A 15,676-nucleotide genomic window follows, 5' to 3' on the forward strand; every position below is an offset into this window, starting at 1 on the left:
CGGAAGTGCTGGGATGTTGAACCGCTAAGGTCGTAGTCCGTTTTTGCAATAAGCTTGTGGCACATATTCTATCTTGTAATAAGCTCTCAGATGGGTCAATTTTTCCGCCTTATGAGAAAAGATAATAATTTAGATGATAAATTAAGGGCAACCTCAATGTTTATGGTGTAGTGTAACCTTAAAGTGGGACCTATGAATAGTGAACCATTGTTAAAGCAATTTCCACAATACTATGGTTAAAATTTAGCCGCAACATAGGCCCACATAAAATAAAAAGAAAAAGTTTCGGCTCTTGCTCGCGAGGTGAATGAGAGAAAAAGTACTTTCATTTTGCTTGTGATAGACCTTAATTATAAGGTGCATCCTAAGCTAGTGTTACTTTTCACAATGTATATGGTTCACTTTACAGGTGCAATTATTATTTTGATGTTACTCCCTCCGTCCCAGAATATAACAACTTTTAGCCTTTTAGATTTGTCCCAAATATAGCAACCTTGTACTTGCAAAATGTACCTTTTAGCCCTAGAGTACCCATAATACCCCTGAATCAATAATTCCACCCAACCAGGCTGGACCCAGACGCCACCAATCCACCCAACCAGTCCGTACCCACACGCCACTGTCCCGAGGAGACGCACATCACATCGCTCGGCCTCCCACCCATCGCCCACGCACGCATCTCTCCCCCCATCGCCCATCGCCAACTCCTGATCCAATCCCTCCTCTCGGCACCCATCGCCCCCATCCCCAATCCCCGACCATCCTCTCACTAGATCCCAATCCCTCCTCTGTCGCCCCTATCCCCAATCCCTCCTCTAGCTGCGGTTCTTCGATTCGGCAGTCGGAGATGGCACGACGGTCGAAGATGGCGAGGTGGCGGTCGGAGATGGCGCGGCGGCGGTTGGAGATGGCTACAGCGTGCATGGCCAGAAGGCGCACACTCAAGCGGAGGGTGGCGGAAGCGGCGGCGAAAGCCGCAGCGTAAGTGGAGTCTACAGAGGACCACGTTCAGCGACAAGTAGAATACTGGAGGCGTGGGTTTTGGGTGTCTCTCAAAGGCAAGAACAAGGTATCCATCTTTGTAAAAGAGATCGATTTTGTCCAAGATTTAGAGAAGGGTGGTGCTAACAGGTTCCTCTTTGTGTCGGAGGATGAAAGTAGTGTGGACTCACCACATCCATGTGGTGGAAGGTGACGAGGAGGCGGGTGGCATGGTGGTGGTGTGGTTGGCGCCGACGGCATCTACTTCACCACCGAGTTGGAGCAACAAGATGGTAGTGACGTCTCCGATGTGGAGCAACATCCCGACGGCGGCGCCCCTCCCGACTCCGAGTTACAAGTGGGTGGTGGAGGGCACCGTGTGGAGCGGTGCTCGGCACTAAGGACATCTACTTCGTCCCCAAGTCAGAGCTGCAAGGTGGTAGCGATGTCCCTGACTTCGAAGAGCAAGTGGGTGCTGGGGTGCCTAACGGAGAGCAGCAGCTGAACAACGGCCTCTTCACCGACTTGGACGATCAACAGATGGATGACGTTGAAGAGCCGATTGATGTAGAGGAGATGGCCATCCTAGGAGATGATGATGACACAGTGGCTGGCGACGAGGGCATCGACGAATTTGCTGAAATTCGTGAAGGTATGTTGAGGCTTTTACTCCCAGCCTACTTCACCATACGTCACTAAGGATATGCATTGTCGGAGTAGTAGTACTACCAGTACAAGTATTAGTAGCAGTAGTATTAGTATTGAGTAGGAGTAGTATTTGTAGCAATGTTAGGTGACTAATTAGGAGATCATGGCTAAAAATATGGAATGCTCTTTTGGCTGAACTACTATGATGTGGATGGATGGTCTGAACATGTAACAAATGAAAATGGAGTAGCATATGTGCCCTTCTCTCTCTGTAAGCATGGGATGATTGATCAATTTGTTTAATTAATTAAGACCTTTCATGCTTAATGTTTCCTGTTTGATGGATTTGTTGCATGCTTTGAATTCAACAGAGCTATCTCATTTCATTACTCTGCTTTGTCTCACCTTAACCTTAGAGGAGTACTACTGAAAAAGAACCATTCATCAATTGAGCATAGTCTTATCAGTTCTTGAAGTTGAACCACGGATCTAGTCTCTACTATTATAAAAATTAGAGATGTTTTTGCCGGCACTTTGGTATATCATCCGTGTATGAGTCGGTTTTTAAATTTGTTCGCTTTTAGAAATACAAGTCGATATTGGAGTTGGTTTTTAAATTCGTTCGCTTTTGCAAATAGAAATCTCTTTCAAAAACTCGCATGTTAATTTGAGACGATCGAACTCCCAATTACAGATCACGATTTTCTAACAAAATATATATCGAAGCGAATTTAACACAGTGAATTTCACCTTAACTAAACCATATAATAATAATAATAATAATAATAATAATAATAATAATAATAATAATAATAATAATAATAATAATAATAATAATAATAATAATAATAATAATAATAATAATAATAATAATAATAATAATAATAATAATAATAATAAAATAGCTTTACCCGTTGCAACGCACGGGCATTTTTCTAGTAATAATCAAATTTGCAATGTCGTCAAGATAGCCTCTAAAATTGATTTTGGCATACAAAAATTTTATGTTAAATAATTTCACATTCAGTTGGCTTCTCCACCTAAGTCTTGGATGAACATAAACCTACTTAACACATAAGTTAACTAAACCGCTACTAATTGCTTATACATGTGAGCACACAACTGCATATCATCATTCAAACTTCATATTTAGATCATGACCATTAAATACATATGCACACACACATTAGATTTCTTCCAAAACATGACAACATTTGATAATGCTTCCAAATAAAACATGCCCAAAATATGATTCCATGGTTGCATCCCACCATCATATATTGTACGATCCATCACCGAGCTAAGGTTTGCATCGCGCTTTCATATATTATGGGATCAAAACTAAGTCTAGTTGGAAGAACACCATGAAGCTCCATTCCTTCTTTGTTCCTGTGGGGAATCATATACCCATTGCCTCCTCTAGTGTTCATAACCTATCATGCATGACTGTAGTGTAAGGAACACACGATTAGCTTTAGCTACAGCATAATCAAAATACTCCTGTTCAACATTAGATATTAGTTCATCGATGTTTGCAGCATTCCTTCGTATTGTCAATTATTGCATAGAAGCAAAAAAAAACCTAGGTCAAGAACATTCATGTCTGGAGAGTTAGGAGGTTGTTGCATGATGCGAATATCAAGTCCTGTTTGTTCCACAGCATTGACAAATGCTGCATCATCTTGTGTTATATGTGTCCTGGCATTATCTTGTTGAATCCAAATAGTCCCCCCTCCTTCAGGCCATGCTGCTGCAATAGTTGGAATAACTCTTGTAACCAAGTATTCTCTGATTGTTTCTCTATCAACAATGATTGGTTTTTTCACCATTGTGCCCCTAGGCCTGTTGCGACTATTCCTCATTGCCAGTTCGTAGTATTTTAAGACAAATATAAAAATGTTACTACTAGTAGAAGCAAAATAAAAATGCAACATTAAAGCAATAAAGTTATGACAATCAAAAAGTGTAGGCCAACCTTCTTAACAAAAGGCCACATGTCCAATCAAATGTGCAATTTCCTTCATTATCATATCTTGGCCTAGCAACTGCAGCCAAGAACATAACCTTGTCGATTGCATTTTTATTATGTACTGTCCTCAATGGCTTTGGTTCATCAGGGCGTAGGTAGAACCTCCTGACCTTGACTGTGGTATTGAACCATTTTTCATCCAAGTGCACTATGTTTTTCATGTCACTAAAGGTTGGATGATTGGGTAAAGTATCATTATCTAGCATAGAAACACAGAATCGGACGTGACCTTCCTTATTTTCATCCTTCAATAAGGGCTTTATTGTGTTAGACTCTTGACAAAGCTTGCCATCTTTGAAACTCCTATGCATAGTGCTTTTACTAACATGCAACTCAGATGCAATATCTCTAATAGTAGTGCGTCTGTTCAAAGGAATTGTTGGGACCAGAGATAAGTCCACTTCGACTCGATGGCGTCCACATTTCTCCTTTTTAGATGTAAGATCAAGAGGAACACCTTCTGCATGGCAATGTTTTGCTTTCCTCCAAATACTCTGAACTAAACTCTTCTTAATGTTAAACAAGCTTGCAACAATGGTGGTTGTGTCCCTTTTAAGTTTTAGGTTCTCACTGTCTGCAAAACATGCATCAAGAACATGTTGCCGATCCTCATCTATCAACCAAGTTCTTGTACTAGTGGTCACACTTTCATGTTCTACATGACTGACATCATGATCTATGTTGTCTTGTCCCCCTCCTGAAATTGTGAGGCAAGAATCTGTTTTCAAATGTGATATATACTTGCAAAATGTAATTTAAATGGGCTGCGATTACCTGAATCCTCTAGTTCTACTCCATAACCAATATCCACATGATTGGCATAAACGGCAAAGTCGTCATCTATTCATTGGAACAAAAAATAACTTTCAGCTTCAAACTTTGTAAATTATGCATACTGATTATATGGAGGAAATAGATGTGTTTATCATAAATTGTGAACATTGTACACACATTAAGTTGTAAAAATGATTTGATACCTGGTTGATACTCATAATCCTCCTCTTCAACCTGCATGTTAACATCAGAATGACGAGTAGCGTCACCATGATATTCTTGGTCTTGTGGCGCTTGTTCTTGCTCTTGTTGGACTTCACCATAAGATTCAAATTCTACAAATATCAAAATGTGTCAATAAGTTTTACCTTGTCAATAAGTTTCACACTATGATAATGCTTTAATTATTTATGGACATAACTACATCCATCTCGTTGTTATTATGATTAGGCCTATTGTAACCATACCTGGTTGATCTTGATAATCCTCCTCTTCGACTTGCATGTTCAGATCGAAATCATGCATGTTCAGATCGAAATCATGGGCAATAGTGACATGATATTCCTGTATTTGTTCTTGGTCGTGTTCTTCACCTTCTTCAGCTTGGTGGGATTGTTCTTCATCTTGCCATGAGTACATTACAAGTATAGTGTAAATGAGGATGTTAGATTTGTTACATGCCATTCATATGATTCTAGATTATGTCAAATGCATTTTTAGATTCCAAGCACGGTACTACGAAAATGACCATATACTACTACTACTTGCTGGGTTTTGGCAATAAGGTAGGAGAAGTCCGTAAACTTGTACACTAAAATCTGATTTCCCCCCTATATTATTTTTGAGTTTTTAACATTGCTGCCATTATCATGTCTTGTCCTAAGTCCTGACAGCAAGAAAGAAGCCTTGTGCATATGATGAAAAGCGTCAACAAAGCCACTCCTCTCCCGATCAGAGGTATGCATATACTACTAAGTTCAACTTATGCATGGAAAGCAAGCTACTCATGATCCCTCCTGATACTAAAATCCTTAGCATGTATAATCTTCTTGTCTTTCATATCACTGGTCATGAAATGTGCTCATCACAATCAATATCATCATATAATCCCTTTGTTATGCAAAAACTTAATCATGTTCTTTATAACACATACCTGGTTGTTTTCCATACTTCTCTTCTTCAGCTTGCAGGTTGAGATCAAGTTGGAGGGCAGCATTACCATATTCTTCGTCTTGCACATCATCTTGTCGGAGACCATGTTCTTCACCGCACTCTTCATCTTCTTGTAGTGCTAGGTTCAGATCTATGTTCATTGTGGCCTCGTGTATTTGTTGGGTTGTGGATGGATGGTGTTGAGTTCTCTCTTGATGGATGTTGTGGATGGAGGAGAGTGTTTTGATGCTTAAGTGTGCTAGCGCTAGTGATTTTTGAGCTTGGTTTTGATTTATGTAAGCAGGCAAGCCATGTGATTTGGCACGCCTTCAGCTGTAATATTTGGCGCTTAGCGGTTCAAATTTTGTTTTGTCTATCGCTTGTGATTATTGAGTAGATTTTTAATGTGTTCACACTTTAGCCTCTATATTCAGTTTGTGCTGCCACTTTATTTGTACACGCCAGTGACTGACGCAACTGGTTTCTGCCAGAGCATATCATGGAGGGTAGTATGGTCTATTTATTGGCTTCCTTAATAGCTGTGCCCAAGGCTAAAGCTCGTTGTATTCTGGGACGGAGGGAGCATTTCTTTTCAAATATTATGGTTGCTCTAATTATTTAAAGATTAGAAAACAGTTAAGATGATGTGATTTCATGAGGCAAGAGAAAAAGAAATATCATTAACCGTACTCGATATAGAGACAAGTACGGACAGTTTTTTTAAAATTTATAGCTGTTGCAGCCAGAAGAAGAAGAAATAGTCAGAAACGTAAAATTTATTACTAGTACTGGTATACCTACCTTATCCTCGTCGAGTGCGGTGGACTCGATACAAAGAAAAAAAAATCCCATTCTGTACTGTACCCTACGCCGCGGCTATAGCTCCCCCCAACTAACTCCCCTTAAACCCCTGTCAGACGCAGCCGGATGGATAGGTAGCCTCTTCTCCCTCCTCACGCCGGAGTTTTCCCCGCACGCACCCACACCAAACCAAACTCTACTCGATCTCCACGGCCGTACACGATTTCCCCTCCCTGGAGCCAGCGCGATGGGGGCGGAGGCGGAGGAATCGCTAGATCATCCTGGTAAGCTCACGAGTTACTTCTTCGTCGTGTTTTCTTTTTTCCTTTTGAGGGGGCAAATCTGTTGGTTGTTATGGTGTTTGCAAGAATTGATGTTTGTTTTTGCTTGATCTGTGATATCTGTTCCACGGAGTGGCGGTGGGGAATCTGGGTGCTGTTAATTTTCCTCCGGATTTTTCCGTTTTGTGACCGTTTCGTTTTGTTTTGATTTTTTTTTCGGAGCAGGATCTCTGTCGGGGATGTCGCCGGCGACCCCCGACGTTGCCTGGAAGCCGGCGGAGCGGCGGCGGCGGCGGTCGGAGGCCGACGCGGAGGGGTCTTCTTGCTGCTCCCTTTCCGCTGCTACGGCGGCGTGGGTTGGCGCCGGTAATGTGGAGAGTGACGACCCGTCTGTTCGTTCGGTCGCCGCCGGGGAGCAATCCCGCTCCGTGTCTCGGCCGGAGGAGGAGGAGGAGGAATGCGCGTCATGTACCCAGGATTCCACCGTCTCTCCGCCGGTGAGCGAATGCGGCGACAGGACTGCGCAGCAGGAACCCAGCACCCAGGAGTACACCGTCTCGCCACCGCCGGTGAGTGAGTGTGGCGACAAAGTTGTGCAGCAGGAATCCAGCAATCAGGAGTCCACCGTCTCGCCACCACCGGTGAGCGAATGCGGTGATAAGATTGCGCAGCAGGGATCCAGCACTCGGGAGTCCACCGTCTTGCTGCCGGTGAGTGAGTGCTGCAACAAGGTTGCCCAGCAGGAATCCAGCACCCAGGAGTCCACCGTCTCGCTGCCGGTGATCGAATGCGGCGACAAGGTCGCGCAGCAGGAATCCAGCACCCAGGAGTCGACCGTGTCACTGCCGTCGAGCGAGTGTGGAGACAAGGTTGCGCAGCAGGAATCCAGCACCCAGGAGTCCACCGTGTCGCTGCCGTTGAGCGAGTGCGGAGACAAGGTTGCGCAGCAGGAATCCAGCACCCAGGAGTCCACTGTCTCGCCGCCGGTCAGTGAATGTGGCGACAAGATTGCACGGCAGGAAGGTGCTGCCAGTGCGATCCCTACGCCGGAGAAAGTGGAGGCTACCCCTAGGAGACCCAGGAAGAGGTCAACGAAGGGGTTGACTCGATTCAAGATTATGAAAGATCACAAGGCGGCCCAGAGAACGGCAACACCCGTTGAAGTTAAGATCAAGAGGAAAGCTAAGGATAATGGTAGGCGGCCACTTGGTGATAAATCAGTGAGGAGGAAGTTGAATTTTGAAGGCGATGCGGTGGACTTTGAAGGCAATAGGGAGTTCAGCAGAGCCAAGCTGATGGAGGATTTGAGGTGCCTTGCCAAGGTTCATGGTCTGCGCGATGATCTGGGTGCAGGCAAGCGAAGCAAGAAAGGGAAGAAAAGAAAAAAGATGACTGGAGAACATCAGGACAATGGCGAATCGGCCCTTGTGCCTTACCAGAAGGCCCCAGCTGCCACATCATCATCTGCGCTGGTTCCAATTCAGAATTCTACGCAACTTGCTATTGTACACCACAGAAATCACTTGAAGAACTTGCGGACAAAGGTTTTAGGCCTTGATGAGAAGACATTACAAGTGTATAATGTTCTGAGGAAGTGGGATGAGACTGATAGTGAGAGTTTCGAAGGTGTAGACATTGGCAGCGGGCCTGAATGGAATGAAACTCGGCGTCACTTCGAACATTACGTGGATGTGTTTATTGCTACTGTGCATGGTTTATTGGGTAATAGTCCGGATTCTAGAAACTTCTTTTTCTCCTTTTTTCTTCTCTTCACATGTGTGCAGCACATGATAGAACATAAGAAGTATAGAGACATAACAAGCAAAATGCACTACTAGTTTGATTTCTCTAAGTAGGCTGGGAGATATTTGTAGTTTGGTTTGTCTAAGTAAGCCAGGAGATATTTCAGTATGCACATCACACAAAAGCACTGAACTTTTTATGTTGAAAATCTCTACTGACATGTTAGTGTTTTGTTTGGAATAAAAGTAAGCGCAAGCTTGAAGATTTGTGAACTCTTACAAAAACTAAGCAATCCTGGTGGCTCAAATGATATCTTAGTAAGAAATGAACTTATTGATGATTTATTAGTCTACAGTTCTAAACAAGAGAACAATCAATAACTGCGCCAAGTTGTACACTCCAGATTTTGAAATGCTTAATTTAAATGTGACCAGCTGTTTTATTTTCCATCTCTTAGTTTCTAAATTGGGGTGAAATTACTTAAAATCAATCAGGTGCATTTTTCTGAGCAAACTTGGAAGCACATGTATGAACATCACTTGGGTAGGTCGGTGAGAAAAAAAAACCAATCAGCATGATGTATAATTTGATCAAATCATTTACTTCAGTTTTTGTCTGAAAAACCAAGGAAATGAAATCAGCAGCATTTTTCATCGTTGGTACAATAATTATTCCTGGTTAATGATTTCAAAGCAATAGAGCCTCACGTCCACTTTATACAACATATGCGTATGGGATGAAACGAGTCTTGGAATCCTCTGCTTCATTGAAACATGCAGATTTAAATTGGATTCTAAATCCAAACTACTTTTCTGTCAGGTCCCAGAAGATTTTCTGAATGGGGAGGATCAGTAACTGATTCTGTTGTGGGTACTTTCCTTACGCAAAATGTCGCTGACAATTTATCAAGGTAAAACTTAGACGCAATCTGATGTCTACTTTACATGTTTGTGCTGGAGCGAATCTATCAGCTGCATTTCATGTTTCTGATTATAATTTTCAATAAACATGCAGCAATGCTTTTTTGAACCTGGTGGCAAAATTTCCTCCAACTAAGAGACATATTAATGCTGAAGCATGTTCAAATTTGTCTCTGTTGATAGATGACATGAGACGGAAATTGAATTTGAATGAACAATCTAATGGTACTGATTCTGGTAGTTCAGATTTTACAAAACCTGTCGATTTTGAGAAAGAGAATGGTTACAATGAGGAGGTAAAAGGTAATTATGGCCGAGACTACAGTACAATTATAGAGAATTTTATATCTATTATTGAGAAACATCATAAAGACATGTCTACGTGGGACAATGCACGCCTTGAGAACATGGTGAAGGATAAGTCTGGAACTCCAGTATGTTCCCATAGAACCTTGAGAAAGTTTATGGACACATTTGAGGAGAAAGACACTTCTCATTGGGATAAGTTACGGGAGGAAGCATATAGTAAGGGATACAAAATAAAGGGAACCGGAATAAGTGATTCTGCTGATTGGGAAGCTGTGCTACATGCACCAGCAGTTGAGATTGCAAATTCCATTGCAGTCAGGGGACAACATTATGTTATAGCATTGCGGATACAGGTATAAGGTTGCAAGATACACGTCTATTTGCTTGTTTAAAAAACTCTGTTCTAACATTAGTGTAGCAGGAAGATATTCCTGAATACCTTCGTTCTGGCGATGAACATATTCACCTTTTGCAAAATTGAACTTAATCACCATTTTGTATCATTTTTGGCCAGCATATCGGATTAAATATATCTGTAGTTTCAAAGTGGTTTATGTATTCAATATTACTTCATTACTAGTTTAGCATCCTTTTTTACTAGGACATTATTCTTAACCAAATTCATTTCCTTAAGTAGGCATTTCAATCACTTACTGTCTGTTTTCATGTGTGTCTATTGAAATAAGCTTTGCTTACAGCATGTCTACATAAATAGGTCTTATAAATCTGAACTTAAAGATGGACCGTTTTATTACTTTGTTTCATACATTATAGATTATACATTGTCTCATACTAATGACATAACGGACTAATACTTTGCATTTAAACTACATTTTTCAAATACCCTGGATATATGGTACATTTCTATTCTCGCAATATGTGTGGCCAGTGGCATTTTAGAACATTTATTGTTTAAATTTTAAAATGCCCATTGAAAGAACAATTTTACTACTGATGCAATTAATAGATTCATGATCAAAAGTGCAGTTTACAGACCATGTTGATATTTGAAATACCTTTTATTTTCTTATCCACATAATTGTATCTATTAAAAATATATGTGATCCAATAAGAAAATGATTGAAACATCAGCTATGATCTAAGCTCGACCTCCTTATTCCTGAAAAAAAAACTCCACACTTTATGCAAGAAACCAAGATTTACCTATAATATTTTGATTTTAACATCATTGTCAGTGGAAAGATCATTTTTTTCCATGTAAGCTATGGTTTTGATATTACTGGAACTCTCACATATTTCTTGTCTTCTTCTTCTTGTGCATTTGACACACAGCACTAAAAGTATTCCTTTTCCTTTTACAGGCTTTTCTCAAGCGTGTAAAGAAAGATCATGGAAATTTTGACCTGGATTGGCTTAGATATGTACCACGTGAAAGTGCAAAGTATGGACATATTTCATAAAAACCTACACTATTTTTAGTATGTTCTTTTTTTTACGCTATGTACAACGTGAAAATGCGAAGTATGCCTTTTTTTTAAAATGTTGAACTGACAGTAAATAGCTGACAATGGTAATTCTATTCCGTATATAAGTTTAGAACTATTTCCCATATTTGTTACGTTGAACTTCAGAAGTATTATTGAAGGAAAACCAGGGAACTTGTTGTAGGGAGCTTCTATCAAGCTAGCTGAAAATAACAATTCGTAGTTGTTGACTGGGTTACTTGCCTTATATTTTGCTTCTTCTTTTTTGGCGGGCATTAGAAATTACCTCATCAGTATTCTGGGGCTTGGAGATAAAAGTGTTGACTGCATCCGTCTTTTGTCATTAAAGCATAAAGGTTTCCCGGTAAGTTATATTTTTCTAAAAAGAAAAATCAAATATTGTCAACAGAGTACGTTTCATTGATCAATCTCTTGACAGGACTGCATGCTCCTTTCAGGTTGATGTCAATGTAGCTCGCATAGTCACAAGGCTAGGATGGGTCAAACTTCAACCCTTACCCTTTTCTGCAGAGTTCCATTTAGTTGGCTTGTAAGATTGGCCTCACCCAAATTTATAAATAATGATTACAATTCTCTGCTTATACATACATATATATTTATATATTTCCCTTTTGGTGAAGGTATCCAATCATGCGTGATGTGCAGAAATATTTATGGCCTCGGTTGTGTACCATTTCTAAGGAAAAATTGTAAGTCATTTGGTCCTCTAAGAAAAGTTTGTCATACCTTTGGTTTTCGGCATCCCATCTGATGAACCTGATACGATAGGTATGAACTACACTGCCTCATGATAACTTTTGGAAAGGTATGCATATATATCGCAGTGATCAGCATGATTCTGCATCATTTTAGGCACATAAATGTTTACATTGTCAATATTGATTGTGTATTGTTTCCATTACATAGGCAATCTGCACAAAAGTAAGTCCAAATTGCAGGGCTTGCCCTTTCAGTGCGAAATGCAAATACTACAACAGTTCACTTGCCAGGTATTTTTCATAGATTGTGAAGTTATTGCTTAAATTGATTATCAGAATGATCTAAAATATTGCTATGGTCTGTAACATCCTTTGTTAGAGCTTAAGTAGTATCCTTTGCATGATCAAATTAATCGGTACTGTAGCATATGTTGTAAACTCTGTTAAGAGCATGTTAATGAGTTGTCCCTGTGTACTCTAGTCTATGTGTATCTTCAATTGTTATTTCTTTTATACGGAACTATGAGCATTCCATAAAATCTGCAACACAACTAAATTGCAGACCACCCTTAGGCTAAACCAATCACATAATGCAACTAGTGAGGTTAGAAGTCCCCCTGAATGTTGTTATATTTGCTGCAGTGTAATAACAAGAGTAGTCTTAGTTATCATAGTATATTTATTATGTCTATTTTAGGGCATAATATGTTGCGATTTGTAGATCTTTTTTTATTTGGTCTCATTTAAATTAGAGTACTGTATCATGACACTGGGTTGTTACCAGATTATCACTCCCTCCTGCAGAGGGGCATGGGCATGAATATGGTGAAGAGCAAGCAAGCACTGCTACTCCTGGAAGACTCTTGTTGTCAAATGATAGCCACATAGCAGGTTTTCAACAAGTATGTCAACCGCAAATCAAAATAAACATGCCTGCTGGAAGAGAATCCATCTATAAGTGTGAGCCCATTATTGAGATACCTCCAAGTCCAGAACATGAATATGAAGAATCACCTTATGAGCAAGAATTATATGAAGATGATCTTTGTGATATTGAAGATACCATACCAGAATTACAGTATGATTTTGAAATAGATCTGTGTTCACTAAAGCACACGGTGAATAATGGCTCTTGGACACCAAACTCTGGAAAAGACTTGGCCTTGATTAATTCACAGCATGCCTCTGTTCAAAACAAAAGGTTGAAAAACATAGGGCGTCTTAGAACAGAACACAACGCGTATGTAACCCTGTTTTTTTTATATACTGCTATATTATCCTGAAAAATCAAACGGTATCTTGCTAAGCTTGATAAGTTGTTGTCACAGGTACGTCCTCCCAGATGATCATGCAATCTTGGAAGAGGTATGTTGTATGCCATGAGCCTGTAAGTTCAATTTTTACTACAATGATGAAATATATTTAGTGACCGGTTTGCAATGTCTACCAGTTTGAAGATAGAGTTCCAGAAGATCCATGTCCTTATCTTCTAGTTGTTATTTCTTGTTCTGATGAACACACAGTGAAAGGCACAATTCTGGTGAGCAACCACTTGTTTGGAACATAACTGTAAGGTGCAGTGTAAAAGATAATATTGTGCTCTCGATTCTCAAGTAACATGGGCTCATTATTAAACAGAGTCAAAACTCAGATTCAGAATTTTGGGGATATGCATATCTATATAAAACAATGTTGATATTTGTACCAAAAGTTACCGAAATTGAAGTTAATATCAAAATTAACAAAATTTTCATTTGAACTTATGAGACCATATCACATTGTTGAACTTACAGAAATTCAATTGTAGATATTTCTTACAAGGTAGAATGAGAGGTTTTTCAACTGTAAATTCTGTCATAAACATCTTATGCAAATTCAAAATCATAAGAAACAAGTGATAGTTTCTTATCTTCTGTGTTCTCAGTTTGGAGGAAATTAGTACGAGTTGATCCACAACCCTCACTATTCTAAGGACAATATTTTTTGTTTCTATATGTAACCTTAAATTAGTTTTCACTTAATAAAGATTATAATATGAGTAATTTTTTTCTCCTTTTTGATTAGTTTTTGCACTCACTATTGAACAGATACCCTGTCGGACAGCAACCAGAGGAAACTTTCCATTGAATGGTACCTACTTTCAGGATCATGAGGTTTGCAGCATTTGGTCCTCTTCACTCCAATTTCATCTTATGTACATTTACTAGTTATAAATAAGATGAAGACCATATTGGCTAGACATTGATCTGTTATATATATTATCCTTTACAGGTTTTTGCAGATCATTCATCTAGCCGTTCCCCGATTACCATCCCTAGAGAATGCATCTGGAACCTAGATAGATGCATTGTATATTTTGGCTCGTCGATACAATCGATCATGAAAGGTATTGTTTGCTGAAAGGCGAACCTGAGATTCATGAAATAATTGCTTTGACTGATACTAAGTTGAAGTAATCATCAATTCCAGGTCAAACAAGGCAAGACATTGAGGACTGCTACAAGAAAGGTACCAAGTGGTTGTAAGATTTATTTCCTCTTTGATGTTTCTGTCTTCGACAGTCCGACAGAATTTAGATACTGAATAAGCTAGGTATCTTACAATTAAAAATAAACATAGCTAGAACATAAGGGCCTGTTTGGATAGGGGTGACTGGCATTAAGTAGATTAAGATATAGTTTGAAGTTGAGCCATATCCCACAAATTTCGAAAGCTATCTTACAGCTCAAACAGCTGAAGGCCAGGGATAAATCAGTGAACCTCAGAAAATTCCTACTGAAAGTGCATCCGCTTATGCGTAGCATAATGATACCCTGTTAGGTATTGTTGGGTTTGAAGGGGATTGAAGAGGATTGGGGGGATTGAGAGGGAATAATTCCACACCACAATAGGTGTGGAATAAATCCCCTCCAATCCCTCTCATGGGGATTAACCGAACAGGCCTTAGGTGGAGTCAACCCACAACTCCACCACTACACTACAAATATACCACTACACTACAAATATGATTCCCTCTATGAAATTGTATATGATTCATTTTCTTGTATCACTTATACACAATTATGTTGCAATTTTTTCTTTTGCAGGATATATTTGTGTTAGAGGATTTGATCGGAATACAAGATACCCAAAGCCAATATGTGCAAAATTACACGCCACCAATGAAAGGAACGGAACAGGTGAAAATAGCCGGAAGAAGAAAAAGACATCACAAGAGGGGAAGAAGATTGATGACAAATCTTCCTTTGGCAAATTAGAAATTAACTGATATATATATATCACCATTAACAAAGTTGTGTACAAATTGTAGTTGGAAGGATGCTGATAGCCTCTGCTAGCTCTAGTGTATCATGTAGATCAGTAGATTTGCTTAGGGCGGCTGCATGAGTAAATATTTGGTTGAGATCTCTTCCACAATGCGCCTTGTATATTAGTCAAATTCCTTTTTTATTATGTGTAAACAAAACATCCCATCTTTTATGAGGCAAAATCGCACTATTTAGTCTTAACGGGCGACACATACGCATGAGAAAAGTGCCACTTAACTAGGTTTGGATGAAAAGCTCGTGGCTAGTTATCTTGCTCGACTCGTGTCTGGCTCGGTTTGTTTGAATTTGTTAACGAGCTGAGCCACGGTTTTAGCTCGTTAGCTATAGAGCCAACTCGAGCTGCTTAAGAGCCAAACGAGCCCAGCCCAGCAGTTAACAGCCTAATCTCAAAAGCCCAAGTGCAAAGCCCCACAAAGAAAGAGCAACCCTAGATGGATCGATCCCTCTTTTCCCCTTCTTCTCTATACTGTATGTGCGTATGCCGATATGTGGGCCCAATGATTTCTGGGTCCACATGTTAGTGATAAAGGCGCGGTGCAGTCAAC

General features: G+C 40.0%; 1 protein-coding gene and 1 long non-coding RNA gene across 5 annotated transcripts; both read left to right on the forward strand.

The window, feature by feature from the left end:
- The first annotated feature begins 671 nt into the window (after positions 1 to 671).
- On the forward strand, positions 672 to 6,011 carry LOC4329406 (uncharacterized). Of its 3 annotated transcripts, none has more exons than XR_010739580.1 (5): positions 672 to 1,069; positions 1,151 to 1,633; positions 5,153 to 5,217; positions 5,317 to 5,389; positions 5,616 to 6,011. It is a non-coding gene; the product is annotated as an uncharacterized lncRNA (long non-coding RNA). The 3 variants fall into 3 exon arrangements; XR_010739581.1 differs by having other exon boundaries at positions 1,162 to 1,633; XR_001542810.3 differs by lacking the exon at positions 5,153 to 5,217.
- A 485-nt stretch (positions 6,012 to 6,496) lies between these two features.
- Positions 6,497 to 15,311, forward strand: LOC4329407 (DNA glycosylase/AP lyase ROS1). 2 transcript variants are annotated; one of them, XR_003241031.2, is made up of 17 exons: positions 6,497 to 6,669; positions 6,892 to 8,388; positions 9,229 to 9,319; positions 9,424 to 9,991; positions 10,961 to 11,040; positions 11,363 to 11,447; positions 11,542 to 11,633; positions 11,725 to 11,793; positions 11,873 to 11,909; positions 12,011 to 12,093; positions 12,587 to 13,042; positions 13,131 to 13,167; positions 13,253 to 13,376; positions 13,890 to 13,955; positions 14,074 to 14,188; positions 14,272 to 14,310; positions 14,889 to 15,311. XR_003241031.2 is itself a non-coding variant. In XM_015771372.3 (17 exons), exons 1-17 carry the CDS (start codon positions 6,633 to 6,635, stop codon positions 15,068 to 15,070), a joined length of 3,624 nt encoding a protein of 1,207 aa, XP_015626858.1. In that variant the 5' UTR covers positions 6,497 to 6,632; the 3' UTR covers positions 15,071 to 15,311. The 2 variants fall into 2 exon arrangements, 1 of the variants encoding a protein (XP_015626858.1); XM_015771372.3 differs by having other exon boundaries at positions 13,253 to 13,342.
- The last annotated feature ends 365 nt before the right edge of the window (positions 15,312 to 15,676 follow it).

Source organism: Oryza sativa, chromosome 2 (assembly GCF_034140825.1).
Source record: "Oryza sativa Japonica Group chromosome 2, ASM3414082v1".
NCBI lineage: Eukaryota > Viridiplantae > Streptophyta > Magnoliopsida > Poales > Poaceae > Oryza > Oryza sativa.

What these genes read in the sequence shown, in the direction of transcription:
- LOC4329407 (XM_015771372.3), top strand. Translation starts at nt 6,633, where the DNA reads ATGGGGGCGGAGGCGGAGGAATCGCTAGATCATCCTG. An exon ending in ATCATGCAATCTTGGAAGAG is followed by an intron (nt 13,168 to 13,252) that starts GTATGTTGTATG and finishes AATGTCTACCAG; the next exon opens with TTTGAAGATAGAGTTCCAGA. An exon ending in CAGTGAAAGGCACAATTCTG is followed by an intron (nt 13,343 to 13,889) that starts GTGAGCAACCAC and finishes ACTATTGAACAG; the next exon opens with ATACCCTGTCGGACAGCAAC.